Raw genomic sequence first — 22,424 nt, 5'->3', positions numbered from 1 at the left:
ATTAAGTATAAACTCTACTTATATACTCAACAACTCAATATTTTTTCAAGTGTCAATTATTCAAAACAAAACATAAAAAGGGGATTTTCCAAAATGAATTATTCAGGGTCGATCATCCCACACTTTGCTATGCACCGGCCTGATTTGATTTTGATTGATCAATTTTATTTCATTATGGTAAAATATCCCTCGATTAGCCATTGGCTGTTTTTCAGAGAGATCGCGCATACACTATTAAAAAATATACAAAGAATAATTATATCATAACAAAGTAAATAACAGTAAAACAGAAAATTACCTTCTAAACCAAAAGAAAGCAAATATGAGGAAACAAATCTAAAATAACAACAACTGACAAATATAAAGAAGAGATTTCAAGACTTTTTAAACTTCGTATTCTAATAAGATCTATGTTAATGTGCAAAAGTGCTAAAATGAAAATGAATCAAACTCAAGGATATCAAGATCGACTAGGAATTATAGAGTTAGAATATAGCCTCCATTTGATAATTCAAAACAAATTTTTCTGATATCTTTTTTAGTATATAATGAACGAATATTATGTCATTCTTTTCAAATATTTCATACTACTTACCAATATATCAATACCGTCAAGAATTTCAATGTCATAGGGGTCTGTAAAGATATGAAAACGCTAAGATTATGGAATTTCGATATAATAGTAATATAATGTTAAATAAAGATATAATGACAAAATATTATAATATGATGCAGTTATATAAGCTATAAGACCCGTTTACCCTCCAAAGTCAATTCTCATGAAAACTAAACAACTGTTTTCATGTAATTGACTCTCAAATCAGTCTCTCTGTGCATTTTTATTACTCATGACTTAAAATGACCATAGATTTATTAAATCTTCTTGGTAAATATATGACTTCGCTCAGCCCACATCAGATAAAACGTCTTGCTGATTTATTTATACTAAACCGAGGGAAAATACCAGTACCAGCAGTTTTTTATTGATTCAACTTGTTCAGGACGTTGTTACTTTAAAGAAGGGGAAATTTATTGTTAAGAAGATACAATATACATACAACACTAAATTTGAACAGACTACAAGCATAAATTAAATTGGCAACAATTACGATGATAATAATAATAATACTGAATAGTAACAATGATAAAGATGATGGTATTACTACTATTACTACTACTACGATGACGACTAATAATAATAATAATAATCCGTTATATGTCTCTATAATAGGCTATAACATTGGTAATAGTTGTAAATATTAATATTGACTCACTGACATGACTGATGTAAAGCAAACTTCAGGGGTAGAAATAAAGGACGACATTGTCGATAAATAATATAAAAAATACGAATTAGTGGAACTAATCTTACCAATTAACAATATTTCTTCAAAAATATTTCCACTTTTTTGTAAGTGCGGCGAGATCAGAGAAATTTCACGAAACCGAAACCAAAAGTTGAACCAATGTGCTAGTAAAATAGTCTAAATCCTAGAAGCGCTGTCATCGAAATGAAATCATTTCAATCAGGGTTAAATGATGATGAAAATAGACTTATATGCACACTCTCTCCAATAGCGCGAAGAATATGAATGCAGTTCAGTTAGTTTTCACGAAATATATAAGCTAACCCAAAGCCTAATTTTAATGAAGGCAATCCCCGATTCCGAATAAGTTAGTTGTTATCATGGTTAAAAATTCCTGTTCAAGCTTGCTTCACGGTAGGCCGATACAGTCAGCGTGAGTAGTGGCCATTAACAAAACACAAACGCCCCCGCGTTCCTCGAACTGAGACTAATCACTAACTTTGTTGCGCGCGCATAGCTAGGGGATTCCCAACACATTGCGATATCGAGATCGCACGGTCCTTTACTATTGCGCAATAACCGCCTGCACACGCTGGTATAGGTTGTTATTATTACTCAATACGTGTGTTTAACGTGTGAATCAGAAAAGAGTATGTCATGTGGACGTGATTCTCCTATTCTGAACCCTGGGGTTTGATCACAACAAATCTCTAAGCGCGTTGAAATTACCACAAACTTGCAGATCCCTGGGTATAATAGACTTCCCCGATATTGGATTTCACTTTGGAAATTGGATAGGGGTGGATGTGGATCACGAGAAATATGGAAAGGTTCATCATCTACTATAGTAGGCCTATTGTCAATTCAATGTTTGGAAACGCTTTAAAGGAAGTTTTGATATCTTTTAATGTTGATAATCATTTGAAACCCCGGGGGTCCGTTTCATAAAGGACTTGTAACTGTTGTAACTTTGCCATTATGGCAACTACCATGGAAACCTTGACTTTGATTGGCTGCTGAGCCTTGTTACCATGGCAGTTACAACAGTTACAATTACTCTTTATGAAACGGGCTTCTGGCCTTGTATCTTCACCATCTCACGCATATACGACACATAAAGGGACCGAAAATAATCAGAGCTGTGATGCGAGCGTTTGATTACGTTCATTAATGCTTTTAAAAAAAAGGCGAAATTTTTTCTTTAAAAAAATGCTCTTCGGAGTCCTTCCTATGATATGTCAAATTTAGTGCCTTATCAGAAGTACTTCTTGTACGATGACGATTGTTTACCCAAAAGGTTTAAGAAGACTCTCTATCTTGGTTAGATAAGTAAAGGAAAAATACGTTATCATTTCTCAAGCACCACATATCATATATTTTCAGATTTTGATACCATTTCTACAACTTATTATTGAATATTTCCATTTGATTTGGTGTGACAAACTGGATCATATCATCAACTTGAAAATCAAGAAAAGAAGCAAATAGGATGTTGACGTACCATTTTGAAAATCTTGTTGAAGATTGAAAATGTCATCACCAATATCCATTGATTCAGGTACTCCGTTGATGTTCATGATGATAGGCTAGAAAAAAATCATAATGTTTCAATTTTAATTATCATATATAAATATATATATATATTCCCCTTAATCCCCTGCACCTATTTTCTTCTCTATCTCTCTCTCTCTCTCTCTCTCTCTACTCTTTTCATTTTGTCCGCACTCTGTTTCTCATATGAAATGTAAACGTCTGATAAAACGTATTAACAATTATTGATCATGAATGGTATAAAAGCTAATAATACTGTATCAAATTGAACATGTTCAACATGATTATTTTCCACACTTCTTCATCAAGTAGTCTTTATTGATTTAATTATTCTTTTATTCACCACCGTTAATTGTTCTCGCGCACCATTTACTATCAACCTGCGTTATCACTGGGTCTCTTTCTGAGATGTCACTGCGCTTGCGCATTTCTGGGATCAATTAAAAATCAACCAATCCTGGGTCGAATATGCAGAGAAGTTGTCAAGCTCACCACTGTATACGTTTTACCCTAATTAGGGTACGGCCGTAGGAACCAACTTTAGAATTTTTGGGAATACCAACGTTTGGGTTTTACCAAGCTAATAGGCCTGTTTTATCACGATTATACAAGTCAATATGGTCAACAGCAAAACTGTGAAATAGCGAATTACAATGGACACTTTCGGCGTCGTCTTTGAAGCCGACGAACAATTCATACGTGTGACATTCTGTTCTTCCAACGAAGGAGACTGGTAAGAAGTAAAATAAAATAATGTTGCATATTGTTCGAGTGCTGAATACAATAACCGATGCTTCATGTTATGCTATAGGTGTATAAGAGGAGTTACAGTTGTAGTAGCCATACCCCTTTTTGTTACTATCTATCGGCTCGACTGAAAATAGAAATTCCTTTATCAATTTTCGTTTATATATCAGTTGTATGTTTTTATGACATAATGATAATAACCACCACGAATAATAACAATATTACTACTATTCATCATTATTATCATCATCGTCGTCGTCATCATTATCATATTCTGCAAGAGCGCAATATGAATCAGAGAGTCAACATGCTGGTCGTTCATTTGTATTTGCATTGGTGAGGTATATTGTTCAAAATCAAACTTCAAAATGAATTTGCTTAAACAGAAATCATATGACTATTTTCTCTTCAATCATGTTTCTTTGAATTAAAATGAATATATTACAGGATTTTTGTTTTGCGGTTTCTCTGTCATAACAAATGGAGCGCCTCTGGCAGTCTCACCTGCATTACGCGATTCAATATAACAGCAGTGCTGACTTTGAAAACTACTACAAAATAATTATTCACAAAAAACACAATTTATACAATGATACAATACTATGTTCATTGACCCTAAATGACATTTGACCTTGATCATGTGACTAAGACTTGTCAGTGATACTTGATTAATTTTATCTCGAGGTTTTATGAACTAGCCCAATACACTTCCAGTTATGATGGCCATTCTATACCCCCAACATGGCCAAAGTTCATTGACCTTTAATGAACTTTGACCTTGGTCATGTGACCTGAAACTCGCACAGGATGTTAAGTGATACTTCATTACTCTTATGTCCAAGTTATATGAATCAGATCTATAAACTTTCAAAGTTATGATGGTATTAATTCAACAATACCCCCAACTTGGCCAAAGTTCATTGACCCTAAATGACATTTGAACTTGTTCATGTGACTTGAAACTAAGAAAGAATGTTTAGTAATATTGGAGTACCCTCGTGGCAAAGTTGCATGACTAGGTCCATATACTTTAGAAGTTATGCTATCATTTCAAAAACTTAACCTTCGGTTAAGATTTGATGTTGACGCCGCCGCCGCCGTCGGATTAGCGGCGCCTGTCATAGGCGGCGGAAGCGGGAGGGGGGACGGGGGACTGGTCCCCCCTTAATTTGAGGTGGGGGACGATCCCCCCTAAATTTTTAGTTGATGACCTTCTTTTTTCAGGTGGACCCCCCTTAATTTTTTTGGCTTCCGCCGCCAATGGCGCCTGTAGTTTCACTTTGCTTTACAGGTGAGACAAAAATGAAATTAAAAACTAGAGCCCTTTAAAATCAATAATTACAATTACTCACAATCAGTCATACTATTTATCAATTTGTAATTAAAAATAAGTGAGATCTTTTAAATATAAACAATCGAATATATATTCTTATCATTGGCTACATAATTCACAATTCATTATTCTTTACAGTGGTTGCCCCTCATCCCCCCATTTTCGTACTTTCACGGGGGGGGGGGGGCGAAAACTTGTGTATAATAGGCCTACAGTCATTGGTTTACATTGTTGGTAGAGGGCCTATATACATTTCGTCGATCTCTTATTTTAAAATATAGAAGGGCATATTCTTGTCATCTTTCTTCTGGGTTCCTTTGATATGAAAGCAAGGAGAGATTATTTTTGATGATCCTAAAATTCTAAACTATACATTCGCAAATATGTTTTGAAAAATCCATGTTTTTTATGTATGTATTATTCATTTAAAACATGGTATATATTTCCTGATATTTTGGAGACTGAAAAAATTATGTAAACTCGGTGAGTAGATTCAGCAGAAACTCAATGAGACCGCGAAATGCTGATTATTCAACCGAGTCAATTCCATTTCGATCTCTTGATTTAATGTTTGACAGTAGGGCCGGGTGTTACCGAGAAATAAGTAAATTTTATTTCGAGTACATATTTATAATCTGTTAATAGCTCTATTTTATAATCATATTTCTTTGTAAGTAATTATTAATCAATGCTCAGTTTTATTTCAAGACTAATGTGCATCACATAATTTTGTATTTTTTGGTGAAAAATAATAGATGTCAAGATAAAAAATAATAATAATTCAACCATTCATTATTCAATGTAATTTTAACATTTTCTGACTTTTTGGCATTTATATATACGTTCCCTTTGAATAAGTCATCTTTACAATTCCTTGTATATTTCTTGAAACCTATGGAAAGTAAATGTTTGTATTAACATCAGGGTGTCATAATTTTTCACTGACATCATATTCTTGTTTGATCGCAACACTCCATGTGAATACCTGCACATTATTGAAACTTAGATTTTCAGGGGGTTTAGTAAGGTGACGTCACAATAATCTTCTTTTTCGCTAGCACTTTCGTCCCCCCCCCCCATTCCCCGGTCGTGAAAAAATTGCCCCCCCCCCCTGCACAGCAAAAAATGTTGTTTTTTCATTCTTTTTGTTAGTTATATGATTTCTAATTTCACTTTTATTTGCATGGTGTAGATCGGTGTACATAGAAAAACACCAGTCACTTAACTCCGGTGTTAATATATTATGGTGTTCGACGGGTGTTATGCAACACTCTTGATGGTTACTTTTACACTTGTTGGTGTTATGTTCAAAATCTAGAGTGTAATGTTACACCCTAGCAAGTGGTCATATAGGAACACCAACTGGTGTCATTTATTTCAACACCCCAGTTTTTACACTTTGTTAAAAATTAAGGGATAACTTTACACAGTACATCTTTTGAGCATAATTTTTTTCAAGTAATTTCATCTCATTACTTAAAGGTCAATGTAACGTGTTCTTGGTCAATTCCTCCTCTTCTCTTCGATTGATTTCTCTTAATCGTTTTCTCATTATATTGCATATGTGTAAATCGCATTAACTATATAAAAGCCAGAAAATATGTCAACATATACAATCAAGATGCACAATGAGTAGTAAAGTTACTACTTGTTTTACAAGATTACGATTGAATATACAGTTGAAATTATGATTGGTATTTTTTTATCACAGAGACCAGCATAGAGACTATACAGACCAAAATTAGCCAACGATGACAATATTAAGTCTAAAGGTCATATCAGCCGGAATCGCTTTCTCGCTGATACACAGGCATGGCATTGAAAGGAAGTATATACATGCTTGTTATAATTGCCGGTAATAACATCTTGCTGTAGTGTGTGCCAAATTGTAGTTATACAGCTAGTATACACATAGCACATTTCACATTTGCTCTGAAGTAGGCCTACATTAATCGGCCTTAAATAATTGTTTCCTTATAAATAACCAGTTTTGAATATTCCAAAACAGAATATTTATTACCGTAGAAAACTTAATTATAACACTGTACCACTACTGCCACTACTATATACTTTTACTGCTATAGGCCTACTACTACTACTACTACTACTGCTACTACTACTACTACTACTACTATACTACTACTACTTCTACTACCACTACTACTTCTCCTACTCCTACCACCACTACAACTACTTCAACTAACTACATGTAACTACTACTAATACCACTACCAACTATACTATTACTACTACTACTACTACTACTACTACTACTACTATTACTACTACTTAATTACTACTACTACTACTACTACTACTCAACTACTACTACTACTACTACCACTGCTACTACTACTACTACTATACTACTACTACTACTACTTCTACTACCACTACTACTTCTCCTACTCCTACCACCACTACAACTACTTCAACTATCTACATGTAACTACTACTAATACCACTACCACCTATACTATTACTACTACTACTACTACTACTACTACTACTACTACTATTACTACTACTTAATTACTACTACTACTACTACTACTACTACTCAACTACTACTACTACTACTACTACTACTATTACTTAATTATACTACTAGTTCTCCTACTCCTATCACACTACAACTACTACAACTAACTACATGCAACTACTACTACTACTATGCGACTACTACTACTAATACTATACTACTACTACTAATAATAATATTACTACTACTACTACTACTACTACTACTACTACTACAACTAACTACTATTACCAACTTAATTATAACACTGTACCACTACTGCCACTACTATATACTTTTACTGCTATAGGCCTACTACTACTACTACTACTGCTACTACTACTACTACTACTACTACTACTACTACTACTACTACTACTACTTCTACTACCACTACTACTTCTCCTACTCCTACCACCACTACAACTACTTCAACTAACTACATGTAACTACTACTAATACCACTACCAACTATACTATTACTACTATTACTACTACTTAATTACTACTACTACTACTACTACTACTACTACTCAACTACTACTACTACTACCACTGCTACTACCACTACTACTTCTACTGCTACCTCTACTACTACTACTACTACTACTACTACTATTACTTAATTATACTACTAGTTCTCCTACTCCTATCACACTACAACTACTACAACTAACTACATGCAACTACTACTACTACTATGCGACTACTACTACTAATACTATACTACACTACTACTAATAATAATAATATTACTACTACTACTACTACTACTACAACTAACTACATGCAAGTACTACTACTACTATGCGACTATAGTATACTGCCTCTACTACTAATAATATTACTACTACTACTACTACTACTACTACTACTACAACTAACTACATGCAAGTACTACTACTACTATGCGACTATAGTATACTGCCTCTACTACTAATAATATTACTACTACTACTACCACCACTACAACTACTACAACTAACTACATGTAACTACTACTACTATGCGACTACTACTACTACTACCACTATCAATAAAACTACTACCACTACTACAACAACAACTACTGCCACTACTACTAATAATAACAATAATAAGTCTATTACTGCAACTACTATTACTCTACTACTTAGGACTTCTACTACTACAACTATATACTCGGCCTACTATAAACAACCAATGATAACAATTATAACAATGATTAATAATGATGATAAAAGCAATGATATTAATAATAATAATAAATCTAGATAAAGCTTACTCTTCCAGTTTTATTTTTAATATCTTTACAAGAAAACATGAAAAACTTTAGTTTACCTACTTTGTGGTACCAAATTTCATTTGTACCCCAAAATTGGTGATTTTTTTTCAAATATTAAAAGCATCAAGGAACTGAATACTGATATCCACTCCACCCCCCCCCCTCACTCTCTCTTTAATATACTTAAATACAGAATATCAGTGGTGTATTGAGCCCAAAAATTGAGGGGGCCAGAAATGGCAAATGGGGCTGAATTTATAAATGGTTGCAAGTGAGCGAGAGAAATGATCGAGCAAAAAATTTGAACGGAAAAGATCATTATAGCCTGGCTAACTATTATTACTACTAGTAGTAATAAAATTAAAATGAAAGTAACGTTTCAAAACAAACCTTAAATCTCGGCACGTGTTAACGTGTTATCTGAACAAAGATTATTCTCAAGTGAAACAGATTGAGTTGGGACTGCTTATTGAAAACTAACTGCTGTTTATCATAATTTTGCAAGTAATGTGGTTGTAAATAAAACACACATGAATGCCAGTTTGTCCAAGCGGAATATTTCTCACTCATACCGACTTACCTTTCAAAACAAACAATAGCGATATCGATCATGTGTCGATGATGAGATCAGGTTAATAATGACTGACCTTTTCCGCCCACCGGTCACCTAGAAATCGAGGTGAAGTCCGAATTCGAATGAAACAAAATGTTTTAACTTGATGATGGTTGTTGAGTCACTAGCAATTGCAATGTCAGCAAATGTTCAGAGAAGAGTGATCACAACGACTGCAAGAATTTCAATTCGACGCAATAACAGCAGCAAATTGCACCAAACTGCTGTGGTTACCCGATTCTGTGCTGAGCGAACTGGAAGGTTATTCAAGTGTTTCTTCTCTAGAGCAACGTAGCTTCTAAATTTACCATCGTCTCTGAAATAGTTGGGCTATATATTCTCAAAAGTGCACGAATGAGATAATATCGGATGTTACGTATTTCCTGATATGTTCTGTTTTGTCAACAGACTAGTAGAACATTACTCCTAGGAGTAAGATATGTTGAATTCAACGAGTAGTCGACGTGTACGTTAAATGCATGCATTCGCCATGTATAAATACGTATAGGGACTTCCCATAAGCAGCAAGAATCCCCTTTCCAACATACGTCATGGGGAAGTCCCTATTTCAGAAACATGTTTATAGAGGGCGCTGTTAGCGATGATTCGATGAGAATGTGTTTAACCAAAAAAAAATAATAAATAAATAAAATGACCCTTGAAAGTATGAAAAAAGTCTAAAAAGAATAAGATATTACCAGGGATTAACATAAGTTGGGGGGAAAAGTGAGGTCACTTAATAACAATTTCAAACTAAAACGGTCGAGCGCGGCAAGATCAAGGTCCATTTTGTCGTGTCATAATTGCATATCGGTTTTACACTCTAAAAATGAGTGCTAATTCAGCTCTTAAAGAGCGTGTATCGGGGCGTGTATAGTGACTCACTTCGGAGTGCTGATTTTTCTCGTTCAAATTTGAACTAGACAAATCAGCACTCCGAAGTGCAGTCACTATACACGCTCTTTAAGAGCTGAATTAGCACTTCATTTTTTAGAGTGTATCAATTGAAAGTGGATCTTCTTTTGGGGTAGTAATAGAAAGGTTTCCCAGATAAACTAATGATAGGTTTTCATAAATTCTATAGATGTCATTCCTGTTGATTTGAGCTACTTTCCAAGTCGAAATTCAACCTTTCTCCAAATCTGTTTCTGAGACTTTTTATTGTTCTTCTTTCGGAACGTGGCTTTCAAGAAGGGTTGAATTTCTCGGGGCCTTTAAGATGGGCGTATGTCAAGTTGCCGTTTCCAGTGTTTGAAAACAAAAGAAAGCGTCAGAACTAACCATTCGAAACATTCATTATCTCAAAGGAGATATTTGATATTATTATTATAATTGCTGTCACTATTATCATTATTACATTATTATTATCATTATCATCATTATCATTCTCATCATCATCATCACCATCATTATCCTCATCATCATCATCATCACCATCATCATCATCATATTTATCATCATTATCATCATCATCATTATCATCCTCATCATCATTATCATCATCATCCTCATCATCCTCATCCTCCTCCTCATCATCATCATCACCATCATTACCATCATCATCATCATCAATCATCATCATTATCATTATCATTGATGCATTTAGGTTATAAATAAAAGATTCAGTGCGCTTCGTAATTCACTCTTCGTGAATTAAAGGCTTGGAAAGGAACACAGTGATGATGATAAACATAATATATTCCGTTTTTACAATTGGCTCATTTCCAGCTTGCAAACTATAATTCTTGATGTAAGAATCACAATCTTAATCATGTTAATAAGCACCTGTTATGACGATTTTTGTAATGGAATATGATGCGCCAACAACTCTGTCTTGGTAAGCCCCGTTTAGAAAACATTCTACAACAGTCGATTTCCGCAGTGCATTCCCATCAGTCAATGTTTATAAAGCTTATGTTTTCATAAATCACTTTTTACATTTTTCTTCTTCTTCTTGGCATCAGTTTGACTGGATGAAGTAATATTAAACTAGCTTAACAGAAGGAAAGTTCAGAATCGAATGCAATATAGCAATTATGCGATTATTTCGGCTTTGACTTATTTTATGAAACAGCATTATGTAAAAAAAAATATGGAAATCAGTGAGTGCACCATGCCATAATTTTGATTTGAAGCTTTTCCATAGATATTTGTGAAGTGTTTTTTTTTATAAATAATAACTGTAAAAACTTTTCAATCCAATATTTCATCAAGTGTAATATTTTTTTGTTATAGTGTATCTCTTTGAATTCAAATCTTCTTATTGAAAAGGTATACTGTAGTCATGGACATGTCCTTTATTTGAAGTGAAGTTTTTGTTTATGTGACATGACCTTAAATCATGTAAGATATCTGAATGAACCAGTGAGGTCACCTCAAAAGAATAAAAAAGAAGGTCTCTCAAATTCATTCGAAATACACTCGTATAAAACTGATTCCTTATGGCGGGTATCAAGAATTTCAAGTGAAAATGTGCAGTGACCTAAAATATTATTCAAATATGTCTGAACGAACCTTGATCATGTTGATGTCATTCCGAAATGAATAATGATACAATCTCGCTACAAATTCAATCAAATTTCACTCCATTTAATGTCTGGTTAAATGGAGTCCCGCGTCGAGTGATATAGTTTTTATTCTGGAAGATAAAATTCTATTTTGGAAATAATGTATAATGTGAAGTATCAATCCAGTGTTAAAGAAACCACACCCTGGGGTAATACTTAGGTATAAAATGTGTTCGCATTTCATTTGGGGGTTTCGTGGGGGGGGGGTTCCTTTATCAGCATAACAATAGCGCACCCTATGAATAGCGCAGAAAATGCGTTACGTCAGAGAGGTGTAACAATGGACCGCAAACAGTGGCTAATCCACTCGTTCTTCTATTCACCCAGGGTCGATGCCTTATTGTGAATCCATAGAATTATAGTGAATATGAAAACACGCCTTTTTGATACGTTTTACATTCCATTTCTGCTGGAGAGTGGGGCTGCCATGCAGTCATGCCAGTAGTGGGACGAAAATAAGGACGTTGATTTTGTTTGTCATGAATATTGGCCTAATGGGTCATGCTGACTGATACTCTCGAGTTCCTGATGTTTTGACGGGCAATCTGTTTTCTTGTACATTACTGATTGGTGTAACAATCGTATCGGGATCCATGCCCGGATCCATGTGATGTATGACGTCCTCAGGCTTTTCATGGTGTTGGAGAAGTTTTGTGACAATATTTAAACTTTGATACCATCGTAAATTCTTCTATAACATACAAGGTAAAATCAACGATAACATACGCCCAAATATATGTTCATACATGTATATGTAGAACCTAGATCTATATTTCCAGTTGGTGTCTTCATTGCGTTTGCATGCCTAAGTGGTGGTGATTGATCTTAGAAAACAGTAATTATGACGATCCCGGGTGGCATAATGAAAGACGGGATTTGGTGGAGGTTAGACTATGATAATTTATATACCGAATATGCCAACTTAAAAGTACTGTGGACACGTTGGAGCACAAAATCACGACCTCCCAATTATAAAACGGATAGTCAGAGCAATAACGGTGGGGAAGTGCCTTGGCGTAACTAAGGCGGTGGGCACGTGCCCCCGCCCCTATCTGCTCCCCCCACAAAAAAAACGGGAGAAAAGGGGGAAAAGGGAGAAAGAAAGAGAAACGTAATGGGGGAAGAGATATTAATTTTTATTATGTTATATATAATATATTGTATTGCATCAGAATTTTTTTCATAACTTTATGAAACATTTTATTGCTTATAGGGCATATGTGTTCATCATTCCTGGTGTTCGCAAAGTCTGTTCAATGAGATATATAATCATGTTATACTACAAAACATTCCGTTTTCAAGTCAATATATACCAAATACATATCTTCGCACTTCGAGTTATTATTGATTTATGTCGCGACATATGCTTCTTTTTCATGACTATACTAAAAGTGATTGCCCCTTTTAAACTCTGAATACCAAACATTTCCAGTACGCTTACGTTCGCATTAGTGGATTGGTGAAATATATCTGCTCTTCATGAATTCCTAAAAAAACACCCAGTCCTTAAATGGCCCTTTTTTCTGGTCGGAATATCAACAATTTTCAGCTCGCGCTTCGCGCTCTCAATGTTTGATTTGTGAGATACGTATGGTTTTAGTGAATTCTTCAAAACAAGCCTTAGAATGCCCCTCTTCAGGTCTGAATTTCACAGTTTTCAGCTCGCGCTTCGCTCTGGCAATATTTGATTGGAGAGATACATATCATGTTCAAACAGTGCTTCATGTGTTCGTTGTAATTCTAACAAAATCAGAATTATGGTGAGATTATGAGATATGTATGCTCTTCTTGAATTCGTGCTCGCATTATTTGTTTAATGAGACAGGTATGTATCATGATTATAAAAATTTGCTTAGTATCCCTTTTTGGGTCTGAATATAAAAAAATTAGCTCGCGCATTATTTGATCAGTAAGATACATATCCGTTTAATGGCACAGTCCTGAAAATCTCTTTCGGCATACCTGGCAATTGAGCGCGCTTCGCGCGCCCATTAAGTGACACAATTTTTTTTCCGTGACCCACGTACGGTACGCCACTGGTGCAGAGGGTCGAGAGAGATAAGAAGAGGTGGTTCTTGGAGGGTTATATGCTTGTCCCGTATTTGGAACACTCTTTAGGTCCTTTACAGAACCATTTAAAGTTCTTGAGCTAACGTAAATAAAATTTTTGGGAATCCTATTTCTCGAGGGTTTCTAATCCAATTCACACCTTTTTTTAAGAGTGTAAGACAATTTATTATTTCATGCCAATTATATCAAGCTTTACGTGTTCAAGACTAGCATTCGATCTTATTTCTATCATAAATTCTCTCTCGGTTAAGGTCAAGTTTGGGGTAGGGTAACCTGTCTCCCATGGGTATTGCTCCTGAGAGCAACTTGGGCCAGAGGTCATTCACATCATGCATTCTCCAAAACACATTCCTTTGCGTGCTTTTCCGAGGGAAGCATTTCATGGCATGAAACTTGTCAAAAGCTACTGAAATCCTGGGTTCTGATTGGCTGAGAACAACTCTTTTTCATTGGAAATCATCGACATGACTCTTCGTGAAAATGGTCACCTGATCTAAAACAAGGGCCATAAACCATTACACATAGCGATCTACGGTAGTTGTGGATTTTATTCTCTATACCGGCAGTTATGATGTTGAGTGGGGGTGGAGTGTTGTTGCCATGTGAATGATGGAAAACAGCAAAATAGTTTTGCTAGAGATATTTGATGAGAAGATATGCCGAATGGTATCTTGTCTGGTTTGTTCCATGGCTGTTCTGATTTGTTGATGATGATCTGTCCTCTCATTATTTTGCTTCATAGTAGTTGCCAGGTAAGCACTGCATGTTCTATAGTTTCTTCATATCCATCATTTGCTTTTCGAATTTCAGAAGTCATCGGTAGGCCCATTGCCCTGTGTTTTTTGAGATGAAATGTTTTGTGCTTTAACTCTACAAATTTATATACTTGCCGTAAGATCTATGGTTGTTTTTATTATGAATTCAAATTCCTTTTCAAATTCCATGAAAATGGTTATGGTTTGCGAGTTGTACTGGTGGAATGTTTATTTCTGAGACCATGGAGTAACTACCTTCATCGATGGGTGCATAGTGTCTACACCCATAATTATGTACTTATTATTATGGACATTTTCTATTTTCTCAACCAAGGGTAATGTTTTTTCGAAGCACCCGGCTTGAAAATGTTGGTATTAATGAGGTTTAATTAGTATTAATTTATTGTCAATTATGTTCTAATGATAGAGATAAAACAATACAAATACAATATTGCATTGATATAGGGGTAATCTTTTAAGATTCAAATGGCACTTGACATTATGTTAAAGCAGAAATTAAGATAGAGATTTTCATGAAAGATATTTTATTGCATCATTCTCTTTTTCATCAGATTGGAAGTTAATGACCGTCCTTTCCATCTCATTATAGGAATCCATATATTTGTGCCTGAGTTTACGAACAATTTCGAGGTATTTGACATGTTAAGACAGAATGAAGATCATTGTAGAGCTCCTAGTTTTGTATATAAGCCTGCCCAGCTCGAGCAAATATTATTCTTGGTGCTGTTCAAAGCAACTTAAAGAAGAATAAACATGACTTTTGCCCTTGTTAATACATTGGTAAACTGAAACACTGATGAGTGTAATGTAAAGTTTGGCGACAAGATTATTATCGCAAAGGTCAAAATGACCAGATAACAGAAAATGGTCGACGACATGTTACTTTCAAAATAGTATTAATAATTATACACTCTATATTCTGATATTATTCGTAGCTCTATCATATTAATGTTCTTACTATTACAAAATAAAATGTTATGCGTTATGATTATGAATTATTGTTATTCTTCGGTATAGCAGCTGCAGTAGGAGTAGAATAATCATGATAGCTATATAGTACAGTATTAATATAATCTCATTTCATCGAAATACATGTAGTTAGTTCCCCACTTCTCAGGTAAAGATGATAGATGATTGATTTTAACCATTCAAAAGGATTTTATTTGATTGAACGAGGTTAGGGAATAATTAATACACGTGTAAATTTGTGTTTCACAAATGACACCTTTATTTCTCTGGCCGTGTACGAACTGCTGCCCCCAAACAAATTAATCACCAATATTTAATTACAAAATAATGCACAGGAGATAACGATCTAAAAAAGCACATTAATCATTGATGTAATTTGACCTCCATTTCTGTACACTCCTAACCTTTCGATCTTCAAAAATTTCTGTGATGAGTCGCAGTAGCAATAAATCGGGAGGCTGAGGGCAAAACTGACCTGAGATATCTTTTACAAGCAATTAACTAGTGAATAATGGTATATTCATATCTCATTTACAAGCTATCTAATGATATCAATTTGATTTAACTGCTTTTGTCAACATAGTTGTATATTGAGTTTTGATGTGTACTTACAGTATCTGAATAAGTATTCGACATAATGTAGGTCTATTTTCAGTAATCGAATGACTTCTCTTCGCGTTCGCATCGTTTGCTTTTTTGTGGATAATTTTCATCAACAGTATGCATACGGCTGTGAAATATAATGTTAGTATATATATTCGGCATGGATGTTGAGAATTATTTGTGATTTTTTTTCTCTGTTTAATTCAGTTGTGAACTATAAGGGGATAAGGCGATTTTAGCCTTCAGGCGATTCATATCTGCAGTCGACAACTTCATTTTTTCTAATGAGTGAAAATATATCGGTTACTCACAATTTACCAAAGTCTTACCGTACAGGATTTTTTTTATTGTATTTACATACGTTTTACGTTCACAAAAGTCTCACTACTCCTAATATAATAATGTAAATCAACATGTTGTGTTAGAACTTTTTTAAAAGTTTCTTTTATTTCATACGCAGTTGATGATGTTATTGTTTTGTCTTCTACCCCCCCCCTTCCGTTTATTTCAGGGCGTGGTCTTGGCGTGATTCAGATGACACACATCGTCTCGTTGACGTTCCTCCTTACGACACCAATGGTATATCTAGGCAATCCACACACTTTTCATTGCCAACCTTCTCGTCGGAATCAACTGTGAAAACTGGTAGCATTCCACACCAGCCTTCAGATAGCCATCTTGCCAGCCCTGGTTTCATTGGACCTGATTTAGCGATGGGTTACGACCAGGATCGATTTCTAGGACCAATCAAAGATGGTCTCATGTGCAGCATCTGTAAGGATGTCCTGGAGGAGCCACTACAAGCACCGTGTGAACATGCCTTCTGTGCAACATGTATCCATGGCTGGCTTGTCCATGAGAGAACGTGTCCAGAGGATAGACAGGTACGTTATATCAAGGACGTGTTCATACACCTGCACGTAGCGCTAATATCACTAAACCTATAGATTCACAATAATCATCTGATGTATTTTCTGTTCCAGTTCATGAAAAAAAATGCTTCGTATGTAATCCTTCTTTTTAAGCTAACTGAATCACTGTCGCAAAAAAAACAACATCAAGATTTTCTGAAATTTTAAAATAAAAAAGCTCAAAACTTCATATTTTTCCCCTTATTTCATTTCTTTAGAATCTTGAGGAATGTGACCTTCGACCTCTATTCCGGTACATGCGCAATGACCTGAACAAACTTCGACTTCGATGTGTGAATGCCGACAGCGGTTGCTCTGAAGTTTGCAGTCTTGAAGTCCTGAGCAGACATGAAGCAGAATGTTCCTTTGGAACCGCCGAATGCCCGAACCGAGCACGGGGTTGCGAAGAAATTCTGGAGCGTCGTCTGTTGGATTCCCATTTAGCCAATTGCAGCTACCGAAGCTCCAAGTGCCCAAATGGTTGTGGGCTAACGATTCTCAGCTCAGAACTCGAATCCCATAATTGCGTGTCTGAACTTAGAACCGAACTTGAGCTCTTGAGATCGGAGATGATCTGTAAGCAGGAGGATCTTCGACATGAGATGCAGTTGAGGCTCGACTCGCAGAGAGCCCATATGGTTGAGAAAGTGGGCACCATGCACCAAACAATGGACCAACTCAGAGGTATAAATCACACAATCCACCCCCATGGCACACCCACCATCTCTCTCTATCTATCTCTCCCTTCGTTTTTTTTTCAACTTTACACATGAACACTAAGCCATTTCTTTTTCAAAGTCTTTATTTCTCTTGCTTTTTCCCATTGTTTGTTTCATCGCTTGAAAAAAAGCCAAGTCACGATGAATAAAATTATGCTTTAAAGGACAAGTCCACCCCAACAAAAAGTTGATTTGAATAAAAACAGAAAAGTCCGACAAGCATGACACTGAAAATTTCATCAAAATTGGATGTAAAATAGGATAGTTACATGTATGACATTTAAAGTTTCGCTTACTTTCACAAAACAGTTCGTGATCAGTATGTAAATGAGGAGACTGATGATGTCATCTACTCACTTTTTCTTGTGTATTTTGATATATTTATGAAATATTCTAATTTTCTGAGTTGTGCATATCACTTTTATGTGAAAAATAAGTGAAACTTTGAAATGTTATTACTGTCTTATTTTGCTTCCCATTTTGATGAAATTTTCAGTGCTATGTTGGATTTTTCTCTTTTTATTCAAATCAACTTTTTTGCAGTTGTGGACTTGTCCTTTAATTTTGAACCTCGTGTAAAAAAAATAAAGCTTAGAGAAAATAAAATGTGTCATCTTGATGAACAAATAAATTGACTTTACATTTCTTTCACATGCAAAGCAGCTACAAACTTCGGAAAATGGGGATTTGTCTTTTGAAAAGGTTGTTTACATTTTGTTTTACTTCAAAGGAGACATCACAAGTCTCCAGCATGAACTCCGTGTAATGAACGCCCTGGAGACCCAGAGGAGACAGCACATGGAGGCCCTGGAGCTGGAGCGGAAGGAGCTGAAGGAGCTCCTTAAATCTATTAACGAGGGAGAGACGGCTCGTAGTACGTGTAGGGTGTGTAAAAAGACAGAGATGGTTACAGCGCTATAACATAAGGTATGATACCATACTCAAAGATTTGGGATTTAACCTTCTTTCACTCAGTTTGACTTGTCCCTATTTTGGTTGATACGTTATAGGCCTACTTGTCTGTCCCAACCAGTAGGATATATCCAAAATATATGATAATAATAACATGCAGCATTTATATAGAAATACAAATGATTCTAAGCGCTGCATACTATATAGTATTACCCCGGCTTTAGTACGGCTACCCTGATCGGGCGCATCGAGCATTCTAGGAATTACTTTCTACCGGGTACCTATTTACTACACCTGGGTGAAGAGTGGCAAATCTAAATAAACGCCTTGCCAAAGATCGCTAGTGCTGCGGTGGGATTGGAACCCTGAACTTTGTGGTTCAAAGTCCGGAAACTTATCCACTGAGCCACAGCACCTGGACATAATTATGCATATGTCATATCTTCCGTGGATTGCTTTATGGACTAATTCTTTTTAAAAATATGAATTTTGAAAATACATATTTAATTTGTCATTACATCATGTCGATATTAGGTCATAATATCACATCGGATTTATACATCATGATGTTGTTGAGAACAGACTTTTTACCGCGATGAAATGAAGAAATTCCAACCCAACCTTAACCAAAGTCAACCTTAACTTCATATTTAGGCCTACGTTCTATTTGTCGATATCTGAATTATCATTATCATCATGATCAACGTAATATTTTTGTAGTTTTCTCATTTCCAAGTTTACTTGTTCGATCGTCTTAGAAGAAAACAAAAATAAACAATAAATGATAGTTGCCCCAACTTTGGAAATCATGTGATTCGTATCATTATTGAACTCAGAAATGTACTCCACTATGTTTATTTGCTGTTCTAGTAACCACGCAACCCCATTTCAGAATGGGTCATGTTTAAAGAGGGCAAGCATGGGGTGAGCTCAGGAATTTTCAAACTAAAACACCAAAGTAGTTATAAAAAATGTAGAATTTGTCTAGTCTTATATCCAAGGCCCTATGCACTCTTCCCTAATTTATCAATGAATAGTATTTTTTAGTCTTTGTTTTTCTTAGTTTTAAATTTTGTAATAGTTTTATATAAATCAATCGTGTCTGTATATCGTCTTAACTTAAATCATTCTCCAACCGATTTATTTGTGGTTTTTTTTTTCTTCATCTTTCCTCATCTTACTCTTTGACTTGATTTAATGCTTGATTTTGTTTTCGTTGTTTTGTCCATTTTGTTTTATTGAGTCATTATAATCCTTTTGTCTTGGTAGGTATGTACCGTAATATAACACAGCGCATTTTTTTATTTTCTTATACGAGTATATTGAATTTAGAAAAAAAATATAAGTAGAGATGAGAAGGAGAATGAGAAGAAGAAGAAGAAGGAGAATAAGAAGATGAAGAAGAGAAGAAGAAGAAGAAAAGAAGAAGAAGAAGGAGGAGGAGGAGAAAGGGATGAGATAAAAAATGATAATCAGAAGAATGTACTACATTTTTTAAACATGTATTATACCATTAATATAGGCCTCATACACATGTTTGCGAAATGTGTTATTACACCCTTGGTATATACGGTATATTGCAACAAGATATTACTACAACTTAACTGAACTTTTGACATCCAAGATGAAGCTCATTTTCAAAAGAAGACTACACAAAGACGAAATACTGTGACATCGAATATCCAGCCCGCGTCAGTCTAGTCTGTATGCTTCAAACCCATATAGATTCCCAGACAGACATAGAATTTGATTTGTCACTTTCAAGAAAATTGCAGCTAGTTTTTTTTCATTTTTTTAGACCAAATTTGTCTTTGACTGAAATATGAGTGAATATGCGTGCACAAAGTTACTTCATCTTTCTACCCCCCCCCCCCCTCTATATCACTCTCTCTCTCTTTCTTTTCGTTGCTAGTAAAATACATTCACCATGTTCACGTAGTAAGCTACCCCGTGAACCTTTATAACAATCGTAACCAAAATCTCCATGTTTTCATCAATATTTCGTTATTCCATCACTAAATCTCTTCGATATATATAGGCCTATAACAATGTAATCCGTTGTTTGTTTGTGTGTTCGTTATTTGTTAAAGTGTATTTAATTGCTTGGTATGTTTTGGATTTTACAAAGCCAGGCACAGTCCTTATAGTTCTTAGCTGCTTAGATTTTCTGTTTTATTGATATTTGTCACGATCAACATCAAAATGTTATGACATTAAAGAATACAGGGTTACCGTCGTGTGGGGTATAAGCTTCACGGGATCAACGCGTCAAGAATATCTAAATGGCTTACAATTTGCCCAGGCGTCGAATGTCATGACGTATTACCCCCCCCCCCTCCAATAACATAGACACTGTAACGTGATTAGACCTCTGTTATGGTATTTTGTAAGTGATCCATTCATGTTTTAGTCTATAAGGAAGGAACACAGAGCGACTGATGCTTCATGAAATGAGTGTAATTGTGTTAAAGGGAATCCTTATTAGATGGGGCTGAACATTTAGGTAAGAATAGAAAACAATAGAAACACAAATGGACGTCTTACCACCCGTGAATGAAATATTAGTGTAAGGAAAATTTGAATACAAGTTGTTAATAAGGCCTACATATTCGAATTTGGAATTATATTTAAAATCGATTAGATGATTTGTAGGAATTAGTGTAGCTCTATTTCATTACTAATTCATTGGTTCGTATGGCTATCAATAACAATGTCAATACATGCTGAAAAGGTAATGTTATAAGAATAGGCTACGCAAGCATTGTGGAATCATAATTCACGCTTTTTTTTATTAACGTTTGATAATGAATTAATATTTAATTTTGACAGATCCAAAATAAATGACCTAATTTTCGAATGAAAAGATAATCACTCTCCATATGCATGATATGGTATTTTCTCTCGAAAAGTGAATGACAAACAGACAAAATCAAGAAAAAGAAGAAAGAAAACAATAAAGAAATACGGAGACTTGGGGAGAAATATTGAGCAATACACTTGTGTCATCATCGTAACCAGGGGCCGTAACAACAAAGCTAAATGCAATGATCGTATAACATATTCTTTACGATTGATTGTATTGGCTACAACATATAATCAATCGCAAGGATCAAGCGTACGTTTAATCGCTAATCTTTGTGTTACGGGACCCAGATCCACTCTGATTAAATATCTCTTCTTTCATTCGTTTCTTTTCGTACAGATCTACACCAAGACGTCAGACCAAAAGAATTGCCAACGAATCATTCATCAAGAAAGCTAGCTGCTGCCTGATGTATGCATTTTTAGAATCCTTAATACCTCATTCATGATTGTAGATTATATCTAAATTCGATTATATTGTAGGCCTATATGCATTATCAATTAGGCCTACGAGACTCGATGTGTTAAACTATATTTCATTCAGAAAGGTTATGCAGTTCAAAGATGTATAAGATTGAGAGTGAAAGGGGGGAAATGTAAGATTTTTCCACAAATGAAACCAGAATTAACTTGCGAAATATTGATTTTAATATGGGGAGCATTTCATCAACGTTTTTTGTTCGACAAGTCAGATCTGAC

At 35.1% G+C, this 22,424-nt stretch overlaps 2 protein-coding genes across 2 annotated transcripts in view; one reads left to right on the top strand and one right to left on the bottom strand.

The window, feature by feature from the left end:
• LOC121407770 overlaps positions 1 to 9,336 on the bottom strand; it is a 22,798-nt gene extending 13,462 nt beyond the window's left edge. The window contains exons 1-3 of the mRNA XM_041598967.1: positions 9,304 to 9,336; positions 2,809 to 2,893; positions 596 to 636 (exon numbers count right to left, since the gene is read on the bottom strand). Coding sequence (XP_041454901.1) covers positions 596 to 636; positions 2,809 to 2,884 — 117 coding nt within the window. The 5' untranslated portion in view covers positions 2,885 to 2,893; positions 9,304 to 9,336. The remainder of the gene's footprint in view (positions 1 to 595; positions 637 to 2,808; positions 2,894 to 9,303) is intronic.
• LOC121407771 (E3 ubiquitin-protein ligase NRDP1-like) lies at positions 3,378 to 22,424 on the top strand. The gene is made up of 5 exons (XM_041598968.1): positions 3,378 to 3,591; positions 16,833 to 17,205; positions 17,451 to 17,916; positions 18,682 to 18,878; positions 22,066 to 22,424. Exons 1-4 carry the CDS (start codon positions 3,512 to 3,514, stop codon positions 18,870 to 18,872), a joined length of 1,110 nt encoding a protein of 369 aa, XP_041454902.1. The 5' UTR covers positions 3,378 to 3,511; the 3' UTR covers positions 18,873 to 18,878; positions 22,066 to 22,424.

Source organism: Lytechinus variegatus, chromosome 2, assembly GCF_018143015.1.
Source record: "Lytechinus variegatus isolate NC3 chromosome 2, Lvar_3.0, whole genome shotgun sequence".
In the NCBI taxonomy this organism is placed as follows: Eukaryota; Metazoa; Echinodermata; class Echinoidea; order Temnopleuroida; family Toxopneustidae; genus Lytechinus; species Lytechinus variegatus.
This window is presented reverse-complemented; position numbering and strand designations above follow the sequence as displayed.

Bases quoted from the DNA above. Each gene is read 5' to 3' on its own strand.
- LOC121407771 (XM_041598968.1), top strand. From the start codon at position 3,512: ATGGACACTTTCGGCGTCGTCTTTGAAGCCGACGAACAATTCATACGT. The intron at 3,592-16,832 runs GTAAGAAGTAAA...CGTTTATTTCAG, and splicing joins TCTTCCAACGAAGGAGACTG to GGCGTGGTCTTGGCGTGATT. The intron at 17,206-17,450 runs GTACGTTATATC...TCATTTCTTTAG, and splicing joins CGTGTCCAGAGGATAGACAG to AATCTTGAGGAATGTGACCT.